The sequence below is a fragment of the Rattus norvegicus genome, chromosome 11 (genome assembly GCF_036323735.1).
Source record: "Rattus norvegicus strain BN/NHsdMcwi chromosome 11, GRCr8, whole genome shotgun sequence".
Lineage (NCBI taxonomy): Eukaryota > Metazoa > Chordata > Mammalia > Rodentia > Muridae > Rattus > Rattus norvegicus.
In genome coordinates, this window is record NC_086029.1 from 86,820,176 (window position 1) to 86,847,444 (window position 27,269).

A 27,269-nucleotide genomic window follows, 5' to 3' on the forward strand; every position below is an offset into this window, starting at 1 on the left:
CTCTTTATTCAAGGTTTATATCCCCCTATGGTGTTAGCCACCTCAAGAGGATGATGTTTCCTTTTCATGTTCAGGTTCTGATTCTCCTTACACATCCCCCATACTAAATATTCTCTCCTCCATCAAAGTCTATCTACTTGGAGATACTCAGGCCCCACTAATTTCTTTTCATCTGAATCCTGGGACTCTGTACTCATTTTTTCATTGTTTTCATTTAGAAAAGTGACCGTATAAGGCCAGTACAGAAATCCCCATAAATATGTGATCAAATTCCTTACAGGAGAAAAAAACACTAAAATGCCTGATAAAATTTCTCATATCAGAATGTCTGTCACCCTAACCTGCCTTCCTCAAGAATCTTATCAAATCAATGTAGTTCACGAGAATTCCCAATGTCCTGGATGTTTCCTTGCAGCTTGGCTATTAGCTTCCAGTTTGTGTTACGTTCATGTTAAACTGGGCTCTCTTAGAGCTACAAGCTCTGGTTTTATCACTTACACAGTGTGTCCTCTTTATTGGTCTTCACATGCCCTTTTAGCCTCCATTCTTCCTTCTTTGCTCTTTTATGATGCAAATTTCTCCTCAAACAAAGCATCACCTTTTCTTCTCCTGTTCCCCAGGGTCTGCCCTCAGCCTCTGTAGGTTTACTTTACTCGCAATGGAGGGTTCCTTCTATGACTCTAATAAAACTCAACTCTCTAATCTAAAGATATAGACATTCATATTGGCTAATTCTCCTAAATTAACATCATCATTAATTCAAAAATGCAAGACAAGCTGCATAAGGAGCATCTTTAAAACTTAAAGCATCTTTAAACTAGTAAGCATCTTTAAAAGTTAATTTTTCGAGGAACCAATATAAGGTATCTTACAACAAAATGGTATTTTTAAGATCTCAAGTTGACAATGACCATAAATAATAATGTCTATAGTTATACGGGATATATATGTCTTTCAATATCCATAGTACTTACTCAATTTTGCTTATCCAACTTAATTTTTGTTTGTTGTTGTATTGTGGTGTTCTTTTAGCTTTTAGTTATTTGTATGTGTGTCTAAAACAAAAACAACTGTCTATGTGAATATATGGAACATGTATGTGAAGGCCAGAACAGCATGCCAGATCTCTTGGAGCTGAATTTATAAGCAATTATAAGCTACCTCTTGTAAGTGCTGGGAGCTAACATCTGCAAGACAAGCAAGAGCTTGTAAAACGCTGAACCATCCATCCATTTCTTCATCTCTTTGTAAACTGCATAGTTGTTATTTTATTGATTGATTGATTGATATGCCTATTGCTCCATAAGTTTTATTTTACTTTATTTAAAGTCATCTTTTTAGGACTTTTTCCTAGGAAAAATATCTAAAAATGTACATGGGTAGTAAGCTTTAGGGAGAGTCATAAAAGTATTTCCATTAGCAGAGTAAGTTGAAAGACTAGGTATATATAAGCAAGCATTCATTTCCATAGCTTAAAAAAAAATTCTTCACCAATACATTCAAAGCAAATGAGTAGATAGCTATTCTAACCATTTAGTTTGTCAACTTTTAGTAACTAAAAAGAAAATTTAAATGTCAAGTAGGTGAAAGCTATTGATTAATTTTTGGAAAACAATAAAAGGATTTCTTTCTTCTTTTTCTATGTCAACAATAGCTAAGCAAAAACAAACATAAAAGAAACAATGAATAAGTGAAACCAGTAGGGTTAAAATAGGCATTGATCTGTAAACTAACATGCAAAGTATTTCCACCACCTGTAATCTCAATTTCCAGGTAATGTGGAACAAATGAATTTGCATGTATAACATATTAGTTCTCTTCATTTAACAAATAATTCAGTCATTTGAATAGATTAAAAACAGATAAGCAAAAGAGAATTATGTTAAAAATCACCCGTAAAAGACAGTGACAAGGTATAACCACCCTTACCATTCATAAGCTTACCATCTCAAATGGCTTTCTATTCCAGATAGATATGTGCAGATTACTTGAATCATGATATCCCTCTTATTTCAGGACTTTTATTGTATTAAAATGTAATTGATGAAGTGCCATAGTACCACATGCTTCCTCTTATGTGTGAAAACTAAAATGATGTCTACCAGAAAATAGAGACTGAGAAGTATGTGGGGTGGCGGAGAGTAGAGGAAGGAGGTTAGAATTCATCCATGTGCATTAAACACACGATAGGAAAATATCAGATTAATATGTGTGAGCAACGTGTGTTAATTAAAACAGTCATGCTGGATACGCTAGTGCACGTTTAGAGTTCTAGCACTCAGAAGGCTGAGGAAGGACAAGAGGTCAGCTAGGCATGATGATTGGGGGAACCTGTTGCAAAAGCAAAACAGAACAGAGTCATGAATATATTTCTTGGAGATTTCTATATTATAATGTCTTAAGGATGGTCCATGTGAAAATCTGATAAAAAATTGAAATGTGTTTCATTTTCATTTTGTATGTATACAACATGACTGTACACAGCACAAAAAAAAAATCCTAAAATCCCTTTAGTGGAGCGCCTCAACAGCCCACACTCCATAGTATACATCCTCATTCCCAGACATGCTTTCTCATTGGTCGCTTATGTGATATTCACAAGAGCAAGCTTAAAACAATACTTGGGCAATTTTATCAAATGGGTCAGCCCTGAAAAAAAAAAGTGATTCTTTTCTCCTAGTTCTGGAGGCTGATTGGGAAGCCCAAGGTTAAGGCACTGGCTTCTGGCAGTGAGCCTCTTGCTAGAAGAAGGTGGAATGAACACAGCCAAAAGCAAGGCTTGCCCTTTTAGTCTTCAACTGAGTACTGCATTTCAGTCATGTCACTCCCAACCTTTCTCCCTCTTACCTCTCCAGCATTGCCAGAAATACTTGCTTGCACATTGATGACCTCTTCTCCTTGAAGCGTACATACATTTCAGTTTACCATTGCTCAAATATGCATTCATTTCGGGATGACGACTTGGAGTTGGACAACTTATCGAGAGGCTCAGTCCTGTAAAAGACTGCTTCTCCCTGCTACAGTCACTGTGGGTGGCCTGTAGCTCTTCCCTAGGGATTGAGACCTTGTGAAATCTCCCCATCCACATTGGCACGTCAACTGGTATTGTCATCGTGTAGGCCTTGTTTGGCAACTGCACTGTTGAGATGTCATGGGTATAGGCACCCTGCCATGCCACAAAGACCTGACAGTCTTACCACAGGCATCTATGAACTACATTGTAAAATCATGTTCCTACCATGATTATTCACCTGAATGAAGAAGGCTGGATAACTTACAATAGAAGGTTGACTTGGTTCCATTTGGTTCTGGAGACTGATATGTTTATGGTAGGGTAGCTAACCCTTGTACGTCCCAACATGAAGAGTAAGCGGGCTTCTGTCACAGAGTGCTAGGAAAACAAAACATATAACATGCAAGTCATAATGGTAGGGTTGAACTATAACAAACTTTTCACAAGAACGAATCAACCCCTGCAAGTAAGGCACGAAACCAGTTTATTTTCCTAATTGCCATTAAATGGTGCCACTTCTCAATGCCATCACTGTGGCAATCAAATTTAAGGCGATCAGAAGGGATAAACCATATTCTAACTTTAGTACCACTCATGGAGCACAGGCCTAATTGCCCAATCACCTCTCAAGATCCCACCTGGCACACAGCAATCAAATGTTATTAAATACCGTAGAAAGTACAAACGTTCAAAGTACGGCCTTCCTTTTTATGTCTCCTACAGATACACTTCATTGAGTCCCAGTAGCCCCACACATCCTAACTGTTTTCCACATCAATTTAACCCACATCATTGAAGAAGTAATGTGCTTCCGAAATACAATAGCAAGGACAGGCACAGTCTTTGGGTTCCCACTGTTAAGGGAGCAGTAAGAAAGAAGGGAGCAGTAACAGGTCTCAAGTATGTCTAAGTCAACGTAACACCATAGCCTTTTAAACTGTCAGCCTTGAAAACTATCTTAGACTCCACATCCTCCAGTACAGATACATGAGGATTAGGGCAAGGTTCATACCAAGGCTTAGCTGGTCAGAGTTTGCACTGCTCTCATTTGATGGGGTTGTATGTTTGCATTTCTCTTAGCCATATACCATTGTGTCTCTGCAGTTCTAAGGTCCCAAGAGTTGTTCCTCCAAGCCTTCACTAACAGATGTTGTCTCTGGCAGCTGCACACCTACAGGACTTGTGTGCCTCACCGTAAGGATCTCTACAGCATCTTTACATTCTGATTGAATGGAGCCATGGGTCTGTAGTAGTGTATCCTGCCCACATGCTAGGGCCAGAAGGAAACCACGTAAGTTTACTGTTTGGGGCCTCCAAAGTGCCCACTATCCCTACATCCTACAGTAGGAATAAAATACTTTTACATTTGCATCATCAGACTGGCCCTTACTGCTGAGAATATTCACTTAGACAAGAGGCATAGGAGGTTTTCCTGACCACCAACCCATTTGTAGAGGATATTTTAAGACTGAGTTTATAATAAATTGTTTAGTTTTCAGAGGAAGATAATTTTTCTATTTCTTATCTTTTCGTCTGACTCCTGAAAAATCCTCTTGAAACGTTCATGACCATTTATCAGTATATATCAAATTAAAGCACATCTTGAATAGAAGCCACAGGAGATTGTACTTTATCCAAGGTTGGTAGGGTGTCTCGGGCCATTTTAAGATTTGTGTGATAAGATCATCATCTGCTTAAAACTGACCTGGCCCCAAACTTCTGTCCTTGGAAAAACTAAGTGAGTGAAATGGAAAAGTATTTGGTTTCTTAATTTACAATTTCATAAGAGCTGAAGAATACACCCTAACAAAATACCCGTCAATTAAACTTAAAAGCCTTGCTTAATAACTTTTTGAATCAAGTACTTCAGTTTGGACATGGAGCTCCTGGAGACTGATTAAAATTCAAAATCTGTACCCAGGGCTTAGAGACAGATGTTAAGATTCTGCATTTTAATGTGCTGCCTGGAGCATGCATACCTACTCTCAGAACACACTTGGAAAAACAAGGGCTTTGAAGGCTCTTATCGATTATCATTGGATAATGGATTTTTATTTGTAAATGGAGATGTGAAAGCAGGTTGAAAAGAGAAGGACAGTGTGAGTCAGGGGGAAATAATTCAAGGCCTCTGTCAGCTCTTAATGAGGTGACTGATCGATGGGGACAGAGCCTTGTGACATTAGGGGTCACTCTGTCCTCAGTGTGTCCTCAATAAAACAATGAGTTGGCTCTCTAGAATATGAAGTACTTTTTTAGTAAATACTATTTTAATTTTGCTATTTATGGTGAATCATTTTACAATTGCTTTAATTACACTAAATGCATTTATTTTAAAGGGCTAACTGTCTTGCTGAAAATACATCACAGTAACTATTTGGTTATAATGAAAATGGAAAATTAAATTATCTTCCTGAGAAAGTGACCTCTTTCCTTTACATGGTCACATACTTAATGAAACATCCAGTAGAGAATGTGGTCTAAAACTGTGAAGTAAATGACTACGATGTGCCTTCTCCTGCAAACACTTTTTCATTTCATCTCAACATCTGGCTTTTAATTAACTAACAGAAAGCTAGAGAGACTCATGTGTAGTCTCTGGTGTGTTCAACAGAGTAAAAGATTTTCCCAATAAATAACTAGAGTATAGTGGAATAGACAAAATCCACAGTTAAAATACTATGCCTTGATAACCTAATAAGTAGTATACTTTCAAGGATAAACTCTAGAAAAGGAGAACAGGAAGTGGGCAGAAAGCAGCCTAGAGAGGCCATTTATTGTTACAGAGCCTGCTGTGAACTCACTCAAATTCTAGGTGTTTGGGATCAGCTCTGTTTGGAAGCATTGGAGCACCCAAGGGTCACCTTTCTCCAATCACCTGGCCCTTGTTGCTTTTGATCAGCTTCTCTGGCAGATGTGATATAATTCTTTTTGCCAGACTTCTCTTTTCCAGCCAGCTGCCTGATGCATAGGCTCTTACCTCAGAAGTATTGCTTCCTCTGGGCAAAATCACTTCTGACACGGGGCAAGGCACTCAGTAAGGCAGGGCGCTATCATCTTCTGACAGCTCGAACTGCCACTGCAAGATGCAGATCTTCCTCTGTCCCTTCTGCCCTGGTGTCACATTAAGAAGTCTGACCAGTCTATATCTGTAAAAACTCTCTCTGTATTGTGACAGATCATAACTGCCGGGCATACCAATTAAAACACAGCAAGAGAGTACAGAGAAAGAGAAGGAAAAATCTGCCACTTACCAAGAAGCCTGTTTCCTCGTGTGTAGGTGGCTTCCAATGCTCTTTGTGACAGTATCGGGGTAATGGGTTGGTTTTCTCCCCCAGACACACACACACCATGAGCACAGTGCCCATTTTAAGCTGGTATTATTTACCTTGACCGTCACTATCTTTTCTTCTTGCCATAATTATTTTTTTTCTTCCTTAGAAAAAAAGCTGTCTACTTCAAGTTTGCTGGAAATATCTCATATTTCCATTAGTGGAACACTTCAACTCCCACACATTTAACAGAACATGCAAACTCACTTCTTTACAATGGCAAATCCATTTCATTTTTTCCCACTGCATTTCACCTACTTAGCTTGCAACTTAATCTAGGCGCCGGAGTGGGTATGCTCATCGGCAAACACATGGGTGGTTTTCTTTATCCTCGCTTTGATTATGGTAACTCTCATTTATTAAGTAATATCCTAAAATAATGTCGCTGTAGATTTTTTGCAATCTTTTCTATTTTTACTCATGTACACGAAAATATAGTATATGTGGAAAGGGAAATGGTGTGATGGTTGTCATTACCAATCTGACCAAAATTATAGTAACAACTATGGGATCACATAATCTTTGATGGCGTTTTCAAAAAGATGACGCTAAGAAGAAAAGAACCACCTTCAATGTAGGCTGAACCATCCTGGTTCATGGCTCAATTCCACCTCATCCTCTGATGGGTCCTCTTCATCCGTTTGTTTCTCCTTCTACATACGGGTTGCTGATACAGCTGCAGAAACCAAGCAGCCATGAAGATTGATGCCACCATAAATGCATGGAGTCCGAACACAGGTGCTCTCTAGACCCACAGGACTCAGCAAATCCCAGCCCAGGCCTTCCATCATTCTCCGAGGCCATGTATCCAGACTGTCACCATTTTCCATGAGTTCCTAAGTGCCACCAGCTTACTTTAGACTTTAACTTAACCTCTCGTGTCATACTCCTCAATTCTCCCAAAATGCCCCCTGTGTTCTCAGTACAGGGAATTGTCTCTGCCTTGCAGAAGCTTTCAGGGAACGCACACAACTGTCTTCTTCACCCCTGTGTTGCACATGACATAGCCCATTCTTCCATGCAGCTGATTCGTTCACTACATACAGATGCATGTATGCCCCTGTTATCCTATGCATCTTCGCTTCTTTTTACCAGGAAATCTTTTCTATTGTTAACACATTTTCTATGTGTTTTAAGCTTTTTCCTTTCTTGGTGACCATTACCAACATCGATGAAACATGTGTAACTTCTCTATTCCCCAAATCTTTAGTGTAACCATAATTCTATGTAATGACTGGACAGTTTGCAACAGAATAGGGAAGCTTTTAATTATATTTCAGTGGATAGGCGATACTGTAGTTAGTTTTTGTTTTACTTAATATTCTCACGTTATTTTATCATAAGCATTTGATGCCTTTGTAGGTAAACTAGCACTTTGTAGACACATGAATTTTTTCCTATAATTTTTTTTTTTTCAGCAAAATCAGTTCATCCGGCTTTGAGAGTTAAGACTGTCTTGCCGTCTCTCAGCGCCCTCTGCTGGCAATCATAAAGAATAGCACACAGACCTTATAGCTTAAAAGTTTGTGACCATAGCTAGGTCTGGTGGCACACACCTGTATCTCAACCCTTAAGAGGTACATACAAGAGGAACAGGAGTATACAGCAAATATCGTCTGCGTACTGAGTTCGAAGCCAGCCTAAGATATGAGAGTGGTCCTTGTTGTGATTCATGGGCTTCAGAAGACTAAACTATTGACTGTGGAAGCTTACACAGCACTTTTGGATACCAGAACAGCTATTCCTCAAGGAGGCTTATATGGGTGAAGCCTAGATCACATCAAATCTTTGAATCCCTATGTATGAAGTGTATGACTCTTCCAGCAATACAATTTACTTTAAAGAGCAGGGAGGAAACCAAGGACAATGACAATAACCTATAATATTCTGGAGTCTCTTTAACGCTTCTGTACAATGGTGAGAAAACAGAGTTCCTATGGCCATTTCTGAAGCTTCTGTTAGATGGTCAATGATTCTTGGTATTTATAAAAGAGATCCAAGGTTTGGAGAAGGTGGGTTTGGAATGACCATATCAGAGTGGTGGGCAACTGTCTGTCAGATATGCAGCTGTACAGAGAGCTTTGAGTGTGTGTGTGTGTGTGTGTGTGTGTGTGTGTGTGTGTGTGTGTGTGTGTCTGAGTATGTCTGTGTAGCCATATTTTTGGTCATTTTGTATTCTCTCATGTTCTCTTTGTTGTTGTAATTAGTAATAATCATGCATAACTAATATCAGGGCTTAATAGTACTTTTCATTCTTTTTTATCGTTGTTGTTTGTGTGGAGTTGCAAACACTTTAGTTCCTTCAGTCCTTTCTTGAACTCATCCATCGGGGTCTCCATGCTCAATTCTATTCTATTGATCTACCTGCATGCCTCTGTACCAATACCATGCACTTTTTAATAAGTATTACTCTGCAATACAGCATGAAGTCAGGGATAGTGATTCCCCCAGAAGTTCTTTTATTGTTGAAGAACAATAAAATACATTTAACTATCCTGGGTTCTTGGTTATTCCAAATGAATTTGCAAATTGCTTTCTCTAACTCTATGAAGAATTAAGTTGGAATTTTGATGGGGATTGCATTGAATCTGTAGATTGCTTTTGGCAAAATGGCCATTTTTATAATATTAATCCTGACAATCTATGAGCATGGGAGATCTTTCCATCTACAGAGATCTTCAATTTCTTTCTTCAGAGACTTGAAGTTCTTGTCATACAGGTCTTTCACTTAGTTAGAGTCAAACAAAGTATTTTTAAAGTTTGTGATTATTGTGAAGGGTGTCATTTCCCTAATTTCCTGCTCACCCTGTTTATCCTTTGAATAGAGGAAGGGTATTGATTTGTTTGAGATAATTTTATACCCAGCCACTTTGCAGTAGTTGTTTATCAGATTTAGGAGTTCTCAAGTGGAATGTTTGGGGTCACATAAGTGTACAATCTTACCATCTGCAAATAGTGATATTTTGTCTTCTTCCTTTCCAATTTGTATCCCTTTGACCTCCTTTTGTTGTCTGATTGCTCTGGCTAGGACCTCGAGTACTATAGTGATAAGTAGGGAAAGAGTGGGCAGCTTTGTCTAGTCTCTCATTTTAGTGGAATTGCTTCAAGTTTCTCTCCATTAAGTTTGATGGTGGCTACTGGTTTTACTGTATATTACTTTTACTATGTTTAGGTATGGACCTTGAATTTCTGATCTTTCCAAGACGTTTAACATGAAGCAGTGTTGAGTTTTGTCAAATGCTTTCTCAGTATCTAATGAGATGATCATGTGTTGTTTTTCTCTGAGTTTGTTTAAATAATGGATTGCATTGATGGATTTCTGTATAATGAACCATCACTGCATCCCAGGGATGAAGAATACTTGATCATGATGGATGATCGTTTTGATGTGTTCTTGGATTAGGTTCGTGAGATTCTTATTGAGCATTTTTATGTCGATATTCATAAGGGAAATTGGTCTGAAGTTCTCGTTCTTTGTTGAGTCTTTGTGTGCTTTAGGTATAAGTGTAATTGTGGCTTCCTAGAAGGAATTGGGTAGTAGTGGTCCTTTTTCTATTTTGTGGAGTAGTTTGAACAGTACTAGGAGTATGTCTTCTACGAAGGTGTGATAGAATGCTTCACTAAATCCATCTGGTCCTGGGCTTTTTCTGGTTGGGAGGCTTTTAATAACTGCTTCTATTTCTTTAGGAGTTATGGGATTATTCAGATGATTTATCTGATCCTGATTTAACTTCGGTACCTAGTATCTGCCTATAAAATTGTCCATTTCATCCAGATTTTCCAGTTTTGTTGAATATAGGCTTTTGTAGTTGGATATGATGATATTTGAATTTCCTCAAATTCTGTTGTTATGTCTCCCTTTTCATTTCTGATTTTGTCAATTTGGATATACTCTCTGTGCCCTCTGGTTAGTCTTCCTAAGGGTTATTGATTTTCTCAATACCAGCTCCTGGTTTTGTTGATTCTTTGTATAGTCCTTTTTGTTTCTACTTGGTTGATTTCAGCCCTGAGTTTGATTATTTCCTGTTGTCTATTCCTCTTTGGTGTGTTTTCTTCTTTTTGTTTTAGAGCTTTATGTGTGCTGTCAAGCAGCTAATGAATTCTCAGTCCAGTATATGTATATAATCTATTAGTGTATGTATTCTTATTGGGGAATTGAATCCATTGATGGTAAGAGATATTAAGGATATAAGTCACTGTTGCTTCCTGGTTTTTTTTTTCTTTTTTTCGGAGCTGCGGACCGAACCCAGAGCTTTGCATTTGCTAGACAGGCGCTCTACCACTGAGCTAAATCCCCAACCCCTGTTTTTTTTTTTTTTGTTTGTTTGTTTGTTTTTTGTTTTTTAATTGTCAGAGGTGGAATTATGTTTGTGTAGCTATCTTCTTTTGGGTTTGTTGAAAGGAGATCACTTTCTTGCATTTTCTAGGGTGTAGTTTCCCTCCTTGTGCTCAAGTTTTCCTTCTATTTTTTCTTTGTAGGGCTGGATTTGTGGCAAGGTATGCACAAATTTGTTTTTGTCATGGAATATCTTTTTTCCATCTATGATAATTGAATGTTTTGCTCGGTATAGTATCCTGGTCTGACATTTCTATTATCTAAGGATCTGGATTACAACGTCCAGGATCTTCTAGCTTTCATAGTCTCTGTTGAGAAGTCTAGTGTAATTCTGATTTGTCTATCTTTATATGTTACTTGACCTTTTTCCCTTACTGCTTTTAATATTTTTTCTTTGTTCTGTGCATTTGATCTTTTGACGATTACGTGACAGGAGGAATTTCTTTTCTGGTCCAATATATTTGGAGTTCTGTAGGCTTCTTGTATGTTCCTTGATATCTCTTTCTTTAGGTTGGGGAAGTTTTTTTCTACAATTTTGTTGAAGATATTTACTGACCCTTTAAGTTGGGAATCTTTATTCTCTTCTATACCTTTATCCTTAGATTTGTTCTTCTCATTGTGTCCTGAATTTTCTGTATGATTTGGATTAGGAGCTTTTTGCATTTTGTATTTTCTTTGACTATTGTGTTCACATTTTCTATGGTATCTTCTGCCCCTGTGATTCTCTCTTCACTTTCTTGTACTCTGTTGGTAATGCTTGCATCTATGACTCCTGACCTCTTTTCTAGATTTCCTATTATCTGGTTTATATCCCTTTGTGATTTCTTATTTTTTCTGTTTCCATTTTTATATCCTGGATGGTTTGTTCCATTCCTTCACCAGTTTGGTTGTGTTTTCCTGTAATACATTAAGGAATTTTTGTGTTTCCTCTTTAAGGGCTTCTACCTGTTTACCTGTGTTCTCCTGTATTTATTTAAGGGAGTTTTCATGTTTCTCTTCATTGTCATGAGATGTGATTTTAAATATGACTCTTGCTTTTCTCGTGTGTTGGTATATCCAGGACTTGCTGTGGTAGGAGAACTGGGTTCTGATGATGCCAAGTAGCCATGGTTTCTGTTGCTTAGGTTCTTGTGCTTGCCTCTTGCCATCTGGTTATCTCTGGTATTAGTTGGTTTTGTGTCTCTCACTGGGGTTTGTCCTTCCTGTGGGTCTGTCAGCCTGTGATCTTAGGTGTGTCAGTACTCCTGGGAGACTAACTCTCTCCAGGGTGGTTTTAGGTACACAGAGATATTGGACAGGCTTAGCTCCAGGGCACAGATAGAGCTTGGAAGGTTCCTGTCCTGGGCTGCTCTGACGTTCCTGTGCCCTGTGCTCTCCTGGCAGGTCCCTCTCTGGAGAGTTGTTAGAGTGAAAAAGGTGGTCTCCACTGTGGTCTTAGGAGTGACAGCATCCCTGGGTGACCAGCTCTCTCCAGGTGGGATTTGGGTACCACTTCTCACACCTATGGTCAGTTTATCTTTGTCAAAGGAGCTAAAGCCATACAGTAGAAAACAGACAGCACTTTCAACAAATTGTGCTGGTTCAACTGGAAGTCGGCATGTAGAAGAATGCACATCGATCCATCCATATCTCCTTGTACAAAACTCAAGTCCCAGTAGCTCAAGGACCTCCACATAAAAGCAGATACACTAAAACTAATGGAAGAGAAAGTGGGAGAAAGCCTCAAACGCATAAGGACAGGGGAAATTTTCCTGAACAGAACACCAATGGCTTATTCTCTAAGATCAACAATTGATAAATGGGACCTCATAAGATTGCAAAGGTTCTGTAAGGCAAAGAACACTGTTGATAGGACAAAACTGTAGCTATAAATTAGACAAAGATCTTCACTAGCCCTACATCTGACAGTGGGTCAATATCCAAAATATATAAAGAACTCAAGGAGTTAGACGCCATCAACCAAATAGCCTAATTAATAAGTGGGGTAGAGAGCTAAACAGAAGATTCTCTCAACTAAGGATCTCACATGGCTGGGAATCACTACAGGAAATGTTCAACATCCTTAATCATCAGGGAAATTCAAATCAAAACGACTCTGAGATCCCATCCTTCACCCCGCAGAGTGGCTAAGATCAAATACTCAGGTGACAGCACACACTGGCAAGGATGTGGATAAAGGGGGACACTCCCCCATTGCTCGTGGGAGTGAAAACTTAGCCACTCTAGAAATCGATCTGGTGGTTTCTCAGAAAATTAGAAATAATTTTACCTGGCTATACTGCTCCTGGGCATATACTCAAAAATATGCTCCAGCCTACCGGAAGGACACGCTGTGGCGTGCTCCACTGTGTTCATAACATCTACAAGCTGGATGTCCCTCAAAAGAAGAATGGATACAGAAAATGTGGTTCATTTATCCAAGGCTATACTATTCAGCCATTAAAAGCAAGGGCATCATGAAGTTTCCAGGCAAATGGATGGAACTAGACAATATCATCCTGAGTGAGGTAACCCAGACCCAAAAGTCCATACCTGGTAGGTACTCAGTTATAAGCCACAAAGTGCAGGACACCCACAACGTACGCCAAGGTGAAAGTAAACTAAACATGAAGGAAGGTCCAAGCAAGGACGCCTGCATCTCGATTAAAAGGGAGAGTAAAATAGTCAAAGGGGGCAGGGGGCAGAGACAAAAGGGTGAGAGAGGGGATGAGAGGAGTTGGGATTTAGGATCAGGTATAGGAAGAAACAGGAGAGGGGGCCAGACGGCTATGATTGTGAAGGGAAACTGCAGCTGCCATGAGTGTGGGACATCTCTAGGACATGCCAGAAACCTGGGATAGGGGAGAGTCCGGGAGTCAATTCTTATGACCTTAGCTGAGAGAAGAGTAGGGATATGGAACTGGAAAAGGCTACCTCTCATAGCCAGGATGGACCCAGTGGAGGGATAAGGACACCAGCCCACCCACAAAAACTTTTGACCCCCCCCAATTTTTCTACCTAAAGGAAATCCAGGGATTGTGGATGGGGCAGATTACTGAGGGAGTGGCTAGCCAATAACTGCCCCGACTTTTGACCCATCCCACGGGCAAGCACCAATCCCTGACACTATACATTTTACTGTTCTGCTCCCAGACAGGGGCCAAGCATAACTGTCTTCTGAGAGGCTCTACACAGCAACTGACTGAAATAGATGCAGAAACTCAGGGCCCAACATAGGATGGAGCTTAGGGACTCCTATGGAAGAGTTGCGGGAAAGGTCGAGGGTCCTGAGACGAATAGGAACTCCCCTGGAAGACCAACAGAGTCGACTAACCTGGATCCTTGGAGGGCTTTCAGAGACTGAGCCACTAACCAGAGAGTACACAGTACTGTTCCAAGCCCCATCCCCTGCACCTCTGTACGACATGCAGCTCAGTCTTCATTCTGGAGCGGGGGCGCCCCATCCCCTGCACCTCTGTACGACATGCAGCTCAGTCTTCATTCTGGAGCGGGGGCTGTCTTAAAAGCCTTTGCCTGTCTGTGGACTCCGTTCCCCTAACTGGACTGGTTTGTCTGCCCTCACGGGAAGAGGATGCTCCTGACCCTGTAGAGACTTGATGTGCCAGGGTGGGTTGGTACTGAGGGGGGTTCTTCATGCTCTCAGGGGTGAAGGGAAGATAGGAATGGGGAGTAGTCCTATGAGGTGGGGCACTGGGAGCACAGGGGCAGCTGCTTTGGGGATGTAAGTGAATAAGTAAATAAATTAGTGGGAAAAGTCAGTATTTACTTGTCATTATTGACCAATATATACTTTTGAATTTTAGTTTTTAAAAACGTTTGTCTTTTCATTTCTGTTCATTGAAACACAAATGCAAATTTATGTTAGTATGGTTTTTGCCTGGACGTTTTATGTGAAAAGTGTGTTTCCTTCTCACTTAAAAAACTGTATCGGGATCATAGAAAATATCGGGATCGAGAAAATAGTGTGACGAATCAAATGTCCCCATCCTTGGTGGTTGGTATATGATCACGATCTCCTACTCCTCATTCACCTTACATCCACTAGTGTCTATAAGCATGTGTGAACATTTTTCTATTTCTGAAATAAAACTTCGTGCTTTTAAAGATTTTTTTACTTTGATTTTATGTGTATGCGTGTTTTGCTTGAATGTACAAATGTGCACCATGTGCAACGCTCCTAGGGACCAGCAGAGGGCACCAGACCCCCAGGTACGGGAGCTAACACGCTTGTGTGCAGCTTCACTTCAGAGCAGTGTCTCCAAGCCCTGGAGTGCGAAGGTTGTCCTTAGTTTATGGTCTAAACCCTTGAGATCAGAATTGTGCCTAAAACATTAACACTGAATTCTTAATACCATCAGTTATTGAGGTGTTTATATTTCCCTAATCGTCACAGATTTTTCTTCTCCATTCCCTTGCAAGTGAAGCACCACTAAGATCTCTACGTTTCTCCATTTTCCTTACAGGTGTATTTGACTTTGAGGGGTTTTGTTAATTTGTTTTGTAGTTTTCTGTATTTTTTGAATGCAAATTTATCTTGCTATTTAAAATGTTTTTCAGAGACTGGGAAGAGATGTCGCATTGGGAATAGAACACTCTGAAAATCACGAGTACAGATCCCAGCGACTATGTGAAAAGTTAGTTTGGTAGCACCTGTAATCCATGCACTGGGGAGGGACAGACAGACTCGCCAGTCCTAGCCTAAGGGATGAACTCTAGGTTCATTGAAATATAGGGTGGAGGATGATGGAGGAAGAAGCAAGACAACCTCCACAGTACACGCAATATCCCCACTCACAGTACACGCAATATCCCCACTCACAGTACACGCAATATCCCCCACTCACAATACATGCAATATCCCCACTCACAGTACACGCAATGTCCCCCACTCACACACATACACGCGCATACACGCTTTAGCACGTTTGCTCCCTATACATCAGTGGACACTACAGCCCATGTTGTAGGGAATTAGTAATTGTATGTCCCCCCCCCGTGTGTGTGTGTGGGGGGGGGGGTGTGTGTGGGGGGTGTGTGTGGTGTGTGTGTGTGGTCCCTGCCCCCACTTAGTTCTGATTGGTAAATAAAGATGCCAGCAGCCAATAGCTGGGGGAAGACAGACACAGGTTGGGTTTAATGCTCCTGGGCTTGGGACCTGAGGATGAAGGAGGGAGACAAGACCTGCCCACCGGGTAGAGAAGCAAGGAGAGCACCCTGGGCTCTGGGCCAAGAACACGTGGCCCAGAGGGTTAATTAAGGGCAGCCGAGATGGAGCATAGAAACTACTAAATAGGAACGCGCGCGCGCGCGCGCGTGTGTGTGTGTGTGTGTGTGTGTGTGTGTGCAGGTAGTGCACGCGTGTGTGTGTGTGTGTGTGCCTTCCACTCGGGAAGCTAAACCATCGAGGCAGGTAGTGCACGCGTGTGTGTGTGTGTGTGTGTGTGTGTGTGTGTGTGTGTGTGTGTGTGTGCCTTCCACTCGGGAAGCTAAACCATCGAGGCAGGTAGTGCACGCGCGCGTGTGTGTGTGTGTGTGTGTGTGTGTGTATGTGTGTGTGTGCCTTCCACTCGGGAAGCTAAACCATCGAGGCCGGTAGTGCACGCGTGTGTGCGTGCGCGTGTGTCTTCCATTTGGGATGCTAAACCATTCAGGCAGGTAGTAACTCCATGCCAGGATTTATTAATAAGTCATACTGCAGCAAAATAATTTCAAAATCTTAATCCCAGTTTGGAAATTCAAGTTCTGCAAATGCCTCAGGTGTGGGACACCACCATACACAAGAGATACTTTTATGATTTACATTTGGAGCGACTTTTTGAAACTTCACTGTGCATCATGTTATAACAAAAAATAAGAAAGTGATGAAATTCTGCTAGTAGTTTGAAAAGGATCTTTTGGTGCTATTTTATCAAAAAAGAAAAAAAGCTGTAATGTCCTTCACTACTTAGTTTAGAAAATGAGTGAGTCCATCTCTGATTTAATATATGGATGACTTTAAGAAAAGACAAGAATGTTTGCCTTCTTATACATCCCAAGCACATATGCAGAGGGATGGCAATACTCACAGTGACCTGATCCTCTCACAACAATCAGGATTCAAACAAAAGCCCCACTCAGGGACTTGCCTAAGGGTAATAATCTGTTGGAGACATTTCCTCAGTCAAAATCCCTCTTCTTAGCTGACTGTAGTTCCTGTCAAATTGACAAAAAGTTAACCAGTCCAATTTCCTATTATATTTGCTGGAGAAATTAACTCCAGAGGATGTGCTCCAGGGGTATTTAACAGCAAAGTCAGTAGTAACTAAAAAGAGCATTTGGTTTTTTAAAGATTTATTTCTGAATATTTTATATCATTTATCAAGACAGTAAGATCAAAGAACAATCCTTTTATTGATAAAATATTATATAAAGGTTAATGAGTTTCCATTTCCTCAAAATTCACTTAGCTGTCTACCAGACAGGGTGAGTTGTACCAGACAGGGTTAGTCATGGGGTTACTCTATGAATCACTGGCTACATTTTGGTCCCAGCCCTCACAAAATATATAACTGTGTCAATAACATTACACAAAAAATATGATTTACTGAAATTTACCACACAGTGTAACAGTATACATAAATTCAACCAAAGAGCATGGAAGTCATAAAATTTTACTAGTACTTAAAAAAAATCTAGTAGTGCTTTTATATATAAGAAAGTAATAAATGCATGTATATGCTGTAACTTGCTCAAACTTCAGACTCTGAGTGTAGTAACAAAAACAACAGCCATCAGTGACTCAATAAACAGATAACTTTATTAAGAGAAAACAAGATAGGTATTTATCACAAACTATTCACAAAAACAAAGCACACAGACTTATACAATACTTTGGTTTAAAATTATTTAAAACACGATGTTAAACCTGACGTTCAGGTGTAAAATACAAATCACAAAAACGCAAGCTTGCATAGATGAATGAATGGATGTAGATGTATGAGTGGTACTGAAGGAAGGCTTGGGCACTGGTTAGTGCCTTAATATTAACCAATGACATCAGCCTCCCCAAACACATCAAAGTAACCAGCACCGTGTTTCTCATTTCCTCAGCAAGGTTATGCACAGGAACGACTTGGGTTATATGAAGATGAATGGAAATAGACTGTTCCCTGCAGCCTAATTCATGGGTGCATACATGTCCACCAGCACCAGCACCAGCACCAACACCAGTCACCTTAAGGCATCCACACAGTGTGTCCTCACAGTTTTATTCAATCTCTAAATAGGCATGTGGTTTAAGGTGGTCTTTCCTCAGATAAGAGACGATATTCTATTGAGGCTTTGTTCAGCTCCATGAAATATGCACTTCACAGCCCCACTGGGGGAGTGGGTTGACCATGAACTGACGAGCACTGGGGATCCCAGCTCACATGTTCTACTCTTCTCTACGTCACTGCACTTAAGGACTCTTACAAAATGAAGTGTGTGGTTTCCTCATAGCCTAACTAAAGAAATGCCTTTTCCAAACGACAACAGAAATACATGACAATGTCACCTCAAATGTCCTGAGAAACTTGATTTATATAACAAACTCTTGGACTTTCAAATTCAACATCTTTCAAACGTTTCACAGGGATAGATTGTTCTCAGCAGACACCAGGCATTACAGAGACTTTCATTTTTAAATGTCACTTTTATATGTCATTTTCCGTATTGTTTTCTAATATTTATATTATTTCATGAAATGAATATTTGGTTCCTCATTTAAAACCATGAAAAATACAGCTATCCTTGGGAAAGGACATCTGTCTTTCAATTACATCAAGGTCTACAGCCTAAAGGAATTTAGAAACTATTCATACATAAGTATAAAACTTCTAACACCCAAAACTCTTACCAAACTTTTAGCTAGACTCAATTTCAACAATTATAGTGTGAACTCAGTGTAGCAAAACATCCAAAGAATATCCCCCATTACCAGATATCCTTGCAATGCCTACTCTTTACTGTTGGCAATCCTTGCTGATTTGTTACTCAAACCTTTTTAAATTTTTTTCTCATCTTCACATTTGAATCTCACCAATAAAGACCTGGGCAATACAGTTACATAATTAATCCTGCCCTGACCTAAAATACTGAAGTCAGCATACTATTACAGCAACTTTTTAAAAGGAGAAAAGATCACTTTTACTTATAATACCCAAAGGCATATGAAATATATGATTTACATATTAATAGCAATGCTGGGGGAGGTTATAAGGGCAGAAAATGGCTTTTAGTGACAAACATGTAGGTGAATCAGTGTAGTTACCTGCATGACTACTTGTCTAAGCACGGCCTAGAAAAGCTGTTTTTCTATCTTCTCAACCATACCCACATTTTACTGCTTAATTCTGTTAAAAAAATAAATTAGAGCACTCTTGATAACACCATTGCAAGTAATACCTCCATCTCGGAGGAGGGGTTTCTCCTGTGTCTGTTAATGCTAGGTAAGCTTTTGAATACGTAACGGTAATTGTTAAAATTCTTAGAAATAATCTGAATATTGTCACTGAACCAAAGAACCTTTAGAACATCTCTTGCAGTCACCATAAAAAAGAACAGGAAGCTCCCACCTGTACAGGAAGTTATCATCACGTGGATACTATCGCCCGCCAGGGAATTGTCCCCTGGCAGTGCTCTGGCCACGCCTCTGCTACTCGAGGAACTGAGAAGATACTTCTAATGTTAATGTTACAAGTCAACCAGAGTAGAGTGGGAGAAGCTCAAAGCTCATCCCAGGAGATGGTGACGCTTGAGGCTCTTTTATGAATTGCATGCCAGTGGAGAGCTGACGAGACCTCAGATATACCTAACACAATGGCCTCGGGTGGATTCAAACTAATTTAAGGCAAAACTCATCTTCAGACATTGCTGGCATAAAGTGCAGGGCTCATCAGAAAGGTGGCTATTACTAATGTCATTAGCTTATCCTTGCCTTCTTGGAGATGCTACAATTAAATGTGAGCATTTCTGATGAGTTATAGCGGAAGCAGCAAAGCCTTCAATTCTTCCCTTCAATTATCTTACATATCATCATCATCATAAAAACTCATCAAACAAACGAAAACTCCCACCACATATTCCCATAATACTGCTCCATGCAGCATTAGCAGGATACTCTGCTCTGGGCTCTCCCTGCCTGTATTCCTTATTACAGAGTAGGAAGAAGCAAGCATCCTGGTACCTGTCAGACACAGCTATGGCTCTAAAGCACACAGACAGGGAGGGAAGTGGGGAGACTCTAGGGCTGCTTCTCTGGTTGTGAGAGGGGAAGAGAGAATGGGTGACTGGGTCACTTCTTTGCTATGAACAGCGTATGACAGACACACTGCAGACTGGTTTCAATAAAAGATCAGACTCTGAATGTTTAAGGAGCTGTTTTGTAATAGTGTGCTGAGAACATGGCACAGCGTTCACAGTGAAATACAGGGGAACATCTCCTCATCAGTGTGACTTCAATGTCAGCGCTCCTTCCACAAACACCACCCTCCCCAAACGGAAGAAGCCATTACTTGAAGTCTATTCTACCTCAGGCCTCAGGAAGAAGCCATTACTTGAAGTCTATTCTACCTCAGGCCTCAGGAAGAAGCCATTACTTGAAGTCTATTCTACCTCAGGCCTTGGATCCATGTCTACATGGGCCTCAGCCCTTCACTAGGCTGATGACCTCAGCCAATCATGAGTTACTTTTGAGAGGAGGGTAACAGATTTTCCTATTTCCCAAAGTGAGTTTTATACAAAGGCATTACTCATTAAAAATCAAGGCTGTAAAATGCTAACCATTTATATGGTAAACAGGATGCACCGCATTACTGTATGTTTTTGTCTTTGCTTTGAATTTGGCACAAATAGACTTAGGGGAGCTCTGACAGTATTAAAGCGTCCAGTGGACCACAGGTCACATACCTTACACTGGCTGCCTAGGTGCAGTGAAAAGAGTTTTCTTTGGGTATACATTTATGCATATCTCTCGTCCTAATTTAAATGTTTCTCCAAATCAGAGCACATAGTTTGGTTGTGGCTGTTTGAGTTTTGAGCTCCTTACAACACTTCCATTTGTCAGGAAGTCACGTGACCCCCAGCATTTCAATAAGTCACTTGCAAAAATTCTCAATATTCTCTGAGAACAAAGAAGCATTTTTTCTATTCTCCTAACAAGGCAATTATGATGAATAGTAGCTTGAATGCTGGGACTAATCATCTTTCAGGTCGGCATATTTAAGCTGACTTTTACTGGCATCTTTTAGCGTCGTGCCAGGCAGCCTGCAATGGGCTCCTTAACACACGGTGCTCATGCAGTAATACTGGGGTTAACAGCACTCGGCCTGCAAAGAAAACAGGTTTATAAACCAAAGAGTTCTCAAGGCTAGAAGAATTAGTCCATGTGTTGATAACAAAACACAATACAGTGTGGACCTAATAATTAAATTGCATGTTCTCAATAACAGGAACAAAATAAATGCTTTCCTTTTGATATAGAAGTTAAAAACTAAAAGAGCAGAGACCACAGTGAAGACTGGCAGTTCATTAGGAGCTGATGGTTGTTTCGATCATCTCAAAGATATATTATTTGACTGATAGCAAAAATTTTAATTAAGAATAATTAAGAACATTTTTCTATCTTCTTACTCATAATAATTACTGGTACTCTTAAAAAACTGTTCACTTTACAAAAATAAAATAAAATAAAATATTTTAAAATTGTAGTCCTTAAAAAAACCCTAAAAGGTAACAAATTTTCCAATACTGATGTTGAGCTGGCCATCATACAGGTAGCACTGCCTTTGGCCATCCATGGCGACTCCAGCATTCTGGTTAAGTGACTTGGCATTTTTTAAAACTAAAACATGTCCATTTTACAGTAATAAATATGATTAAATGAAGTTCGTGCAAAACAAAAAATGCAGCTTTTATAGTTAAAAGTGATTATTTCATGAGATAGAAAAATAAATATTTATAAAACTAAAATATGGCAGAAGATGTTGTCTATTTTGCCTAATTATCAAATAAAAATGCAATTATATTTTTTCTTTAGTTACCATTTCATAATACCTTTAAAACTGAAGTAAAATTTAGCAAAGGGCAGATAAAGAAAGACACAGCATTACACTGTTGGTAAGACTAGGCTGTGACATTAAAACCATTCTGTAGACTGACTTAAGGCTGGGCTCTCCGTTTGCCTCCTTCCCTGGAGGCTCTGCCTGCACGTGCTTGATGGCTGACACTCAGCATGTATTCACTCCCCGTGACGGCACTGCCACAGCCCTGTGTGTCTTTCCAGATTACTGTGGCTCCCACGGCTCCACTCCTGCCACTTTTCACTCAACTTTCTATCAGCTGTCACTTTATGACAGAAGATTGTTTTCAAAATCAGAGATCAAAATCTGTTGGGAGCAGCCTCCCAGAATCCTCCCCAAGTTTAAGACAGTTTGAAAAGACAAGGCAATGGAAGGCAGGTAGTCCTTAAATTATTTCTCGGCAACCTTATTTCTGTCTAAGTAAACAGCATACTGAAATGACAGAAAACGTCAGATCCATACATTGAAGAGAAGAGCAGGTCAAGCTGGGAAAATGGCACTCATCTGTAGGTTCAGCAGGCACAGCTGCCATTTAGATTAGTAAGGGGTACGGATAAATACACAGACTGAGGCTTTCTAGAGCAGTTTAAAGGTCTTAAGAGAAGAATATGATGACCATCTGCATAGATGTATATACCTGGATAATGACTCACTTCATCAAATTCAACTTCCATTGAATTAATCTAATATTGCAGGTGCCTAAAACATCACTGTGAGGTGAACCAAAACTGTTGTATCCTAGGATCAGGAGGCTGGATCTGCACGCTAGGTGAACTGACGGACAGTATCAAGTCTTGTGGAAACTGTTCTATTCCTTTCACTCTATAATTAAATTAGAAAAGGCAATGGAGGCTACGTGTTCTTTAATTCATGGACCTGAGAAAATATGAAAATTAAGGTCTATACAAATAAAAATTAGCACATGATCATTGCCTAAGGGCATGGGAGAAGACTTGATCCTGAGGAAACAGCAGTAGGCTAATGGGTCAGGGTTACACGGCCACCCAGAGCCGCCACCAATCCACTGATTCAGGAACACAGGTTTCCACTGCTCTGGGCTTCCCTATACTTTATTGTTGTGATTTTACTTTTTCTGAAAAGGATAAAAGCAAAGGCTGTGTCTTTATAGTCTCATAAGAATGAACAGCAATGTAGCCATTTCACACTTTCCTCCGCCTCCTGAATCCAAATGTTATGCCTGGATAATGAATCTCTGTACACTTCTAATTGCTAAACAAACTCAATTCTCTAGATGCCAATATCCTCTAACTAGCAACTGTCATTTCCTAGACTTATTACATCCCAGCATATTTCCACAGAAGAGATGGCCAATATTCAGAAGTACATTTTCTTACACTGCCCAAGTGACAAACATAACCAACATTTTAAAATGAAGTGAAATACGTTTTTAGTTAGAAAACACTTGAGAGAAACTCCCAGCAATGGCACATAGAAGGACAACAGCCAATGTGGAATGCATGTTGTATCTTCCAGTAATATGTGCTACAAGAAGTCCATTTTCGAGGCAGATCCCTTTTTGTTGTTTTGTTCTGTTTTGTTTTACTGCTTATTATGGAAGCCTGGGGAGAAGAGAAAAAGAAAAACCATTAAAATCCAGGTAACTGGGGGCAGGGGGAGGCACATGAAAGACAGAAAAGAGAATTTAAAGCTAATTGTCTTTGTAGTTTTAATTTTGCCACAGATTTTACATTTAATAGTGTAAAAGTTCAAGATAAATATTGCGCAGTCAACGTGTAAACTCCATCCTGAAGCTCTACACCTTCTGAATGGCTTCCTAACTCCGTATGACTCCATGGAGATGGAGAAGCCTTGAATCTGCTTCAGTTTGCTATGTAAATTTTTTTATTTGTACATTCTTTATAATAAAGTTTTAACAAATTTAAAAAAGATGAAAATTTTTTAAATTCACTGTCTCCCTGTCTAAGATACATCTTTGTTTCCATGTACTCCAAATGAGTACATGAATTTTTAGCAAGCCTTTGCTTATAAAATATCCATGTACAGAATCAATTTGTCATTTTAATATTTTGCAGCAAATATATGTTGAGGACAGAGAGCCGTACACCGTCCCCAAATGATACAACCTCAGGTTCAGAAGAAACAAAACCACTCCCGGCTGCATCGGAGACGTTGAAAATATCAGTAAATGAAAAGAAGGATCAAAATATCACCTACGGAATCTTCAAATAAGTTCAATCAAATATCGAGACCTAATCCTGTGACTTGTTTTGCAATCATCTTTCCTATACCCCTACTTCCCAAGGTCTCACTGTAGTTCATGCTGACCTAGAGTTTCCTCGATTTCTCCCTCTGCTTGTGAGTGCTGAGACTACAGGAGCACAGCACCACACAGAACCGACCTTTACAAGGCTTACTCTACATGACTGACAACATGGACTCATTATTTTACTACCACTATTTTGTAAATAGGGAAGTTAAAAAGGAACTCTATCTCACTATGTAACTGATAAACGTGTATGTGTGAGAGCATGTATGTGCACATGTATGCATGTTTGTGTACTGTTAATCTATTTCCCATCTTCAGGGATGGCTGAAACCAACATGCTCGAAACAAAACTGCTCTTTTGAAACTTTTCTCTGAAACATATGCATAGACTATCTAATGTCTCACTACTAAACTGTTTGGCTAACAAATAGCAAGTGAAGTACCCTTATTCAGAAAAGTCTACATCTGAGATCTTCTTCAAAGTCTGAAACTGAAGAGTGCATTAGTACAGAAAAGCTTCAGCCTTCAGATTTCAGTTGTTTAAACTGTACCGATAACACAGTCCAATATAAGTGGGACTGCATTTCCCTTCAGTATCATGGAGAGCACTAAGTTCTCCCTGGAGAAAAGTGTAAATATGCACGAAACCTTGAGCTTAGTTTAAAGTGGCTTACTTCAGGCTTTCTTGTATTAATAACTGCTGAGCAGCAGATGACTTACTTTTTTTAACCCCATTATTAAAAGACAGCATCTCATTTCTTACTACATAACACAAGGCTTACAAAGAGGATCTCAATTGATCAACAGATGCTCCTTACCTTTGTGTGAGGACTCTGACTTTGAAAAATGACGTGTATTACTATGCTGGTTTGTGAAGTGGGTGGGATCCACATCCTCAGGGGCCATCGCTGCGGGTGGCGGTGGTCTGCAGGCAAACAGAATTTAAAGAATCTACAATGTTCCGGCTCTCACTGAGCAGCACAACAAAACTCCTCTGTGCAATCTGAGTGTCCAGTGAGTGCTTCAGGATGCTCACCTTAGTTCTTGGAGAGCTACACGTCTTTGAATAAATTATTTTTATCGTACAATTCTTGGTGTGCATAAGTCTCTACTTTTTTCCCAATATGTAACATGGATGAGTCATTGCTATGGAACCAAATGTGAATGAGGAATAGCTTACACTTAATTTACTCCATCCTGGCAGATTTTACTAAGAAAGAAGTGAATAAACTAATAAAGAAAGTAAAGAAGAAAACAAGAAGTCTGAAAGTGCTATCAAGAATGGGAGAACTTTATCCACAATTGTAGTTCTTTATCCACTAGGTGCTAGGTGGTAAAATCCACCTTAAAACACTACAACTTTCTATGCAAACCATTTAAAAGGTTTTATGTCAAGGAGAAAGATAATGTCAAATAGAAAAATAGATTATTCTAAGTATTTATTAATTATTTAATATAAACATTTACAGATATTTGGCATTGATGAAAATGGAAAGGAAAACCAGCTTAATTCTTTGATTTTCCAAAGAATTAAGAATTTTCCAAAGAATTTTCAAATTTTGCAGTAAAATATTGAGCCTAATCAGGCTGTGATAAATCAGATCTATACATTACTAAAGCATGCTTGGTATAATAGAGCCTAATCAGGCTGTGATAAATCAGATCTATACATTACTAAAGCATGCTTGGTATAATAGAGCCTAATCAGGCTGTGATAAATCAGATCTATACATTACTAAAGTATGCTTGGTAAAATAGAGCCTAATCAGGCTGTGATAAATCAGATCTATACATTACTAAAGCATGCTTGGGGTAACTATGCTGTGGCCTGAAAAGCCGAGTCATTCAGTACACATCTGACTCTGCAATCTCCAAATCAGAGTTAACACTGAGTATCTCTGCTTGTCCCTAGTGGAGATCTCTTTCTGGAGATCTCAAAGGTGACAAGAAATGACGAACTGTACGTACATGGAGAACTCAACTGACCTACAATATAAGTAGGCACAACAGCATGATCAGATGAGGTGAATGGCTGATCCAAGTGAGAGACTTACTCTTAGAGAATCAAGGAGACTCTGCAAACAGCGCTCTGATCAACGGAGAGCTATGTGTATGTGTGCATCAGTCGGAACAGCAGCGCCCACACATATGATGTGTGTTTATGTATTTTCAAATAGAAGCCATAGGTCAACATCTGTACTTTGTGCAGCCCCAAACCAAAGGAGCAACACAGTCTGAGAACTAAGGGCCTGCTAGAGTGATCTGTTTATTCTCGCATCTCAAACATTCAAATGTCATTTAGAAATACAGTTTTAATTTTAGGTTTTTGTATTTTTGTTCATTTTATTTTCACCCCAAACCATGTGCCTGCAAATATTGTCCGTTGTTTGCTTGTTTTCTCAATGACGACTTACACTCTTTACACCTTTAGAAACTAATGAAAGGCTTGTTAGGAAGAACGGACACAAAACAAGTGACTTCAGGACTTAGCTTCACAAGAGGGCTAAAGATGGCAGCCAAGTCCGACAACAGAATATGATCACCACCACAGCAGAGAGTTCGCCTTACTTTTTCATGAATCTCAACAGAGACCCCTAAACCTGAGGACAAGAGCACAGGGATGTCCACGCAGGGACAATCAATTCACTTCAAGACACCTTCAGGGCTCAGGCTCAGCTGTGTTCAAATACTGCACATTTTATTTTTAATTGAAATAGAATTACATCACTCTTCCACTTTTTCCACTCCTTCAGTTCTGACATGCCCCTCCCAACTCTCAAGTAGATTTCGTTTTCTTTGATTATATTTGTTACATATGTATATAACACATGTATGTGTATGTAAAATCACATGCATACGTACTGAATCCATTTGTGTTGTTTGTGTGTTTCCAGCTGACCAATGTGCACTAGACAACTGACAAGTTGGCCCATCCTGGCAAAGGCTGATCCTGCTCCCCTTCTCCCAGCAGCCAATGGGTATCTGCAATTCTTTGTTTATGGGAAGAACCCAGCAAAATAGCCCCCTCCACATTAACACAGCCACTGATATTACTATTGCGCAGATCTTGTTTTCACAGCTATTTCTAGAATAGACCATTTCACAGCAGACTTCCACTGGCTACAAAAGGAACACATCTAGATTTACTGTTTCCTATGCTATTATATTGTAAAGGGAATGACTGTTTCCAGGCTAGTGATATTTATCATTGAAAATGGGAAAATTCTTACAAATCAAGAGTCTA

The 27,269-nt window shown here is 39.7% G+C and overlaps 1 protein-coding gene across 4 annotated transcripts in view; it reads right to left on the reverse strand.

Annotated features, from left to right (window-relative positions):
• Nucleotides 1-17,448: 17,448 nt before the first annotated feature.
• The window catches only part of Ccdc50 (coiled-coil domain containing 50), a 62,541-nt gene continuing 52,720 nt past the window's right edge, over nucleotides 17,449-27,269 (reverse strand). For 2 of the 4 annotated variants that reach the window (XR_001840408.3, XR_010055939.1), the window contains 3 exons: nucleotides 24,844-24,950; nucleotides 20,312-23,357; nucleotides 17,453-20,227 (listed from right to left, as the gene is read on the reverse strand). Coding sequence is in view for 2 of the 4 variants with exons in the window: in NM_182736.2 (NP_877400.1) it covers nucleotides 23,338-23,357; nucleotides 24,844-24,950 (127 nt within the window). In the remaining 2 variants the exon portion in view is untranslated. Of the gene's footprint in view, nucleotides 23,358-24,843; nucleotides 24,951-27,269 lie in introns of all 4 variants that reach the window. The other 2 variants (NM_182736.2, NM_001401395.1) reach the window with 1 other exon arrangement.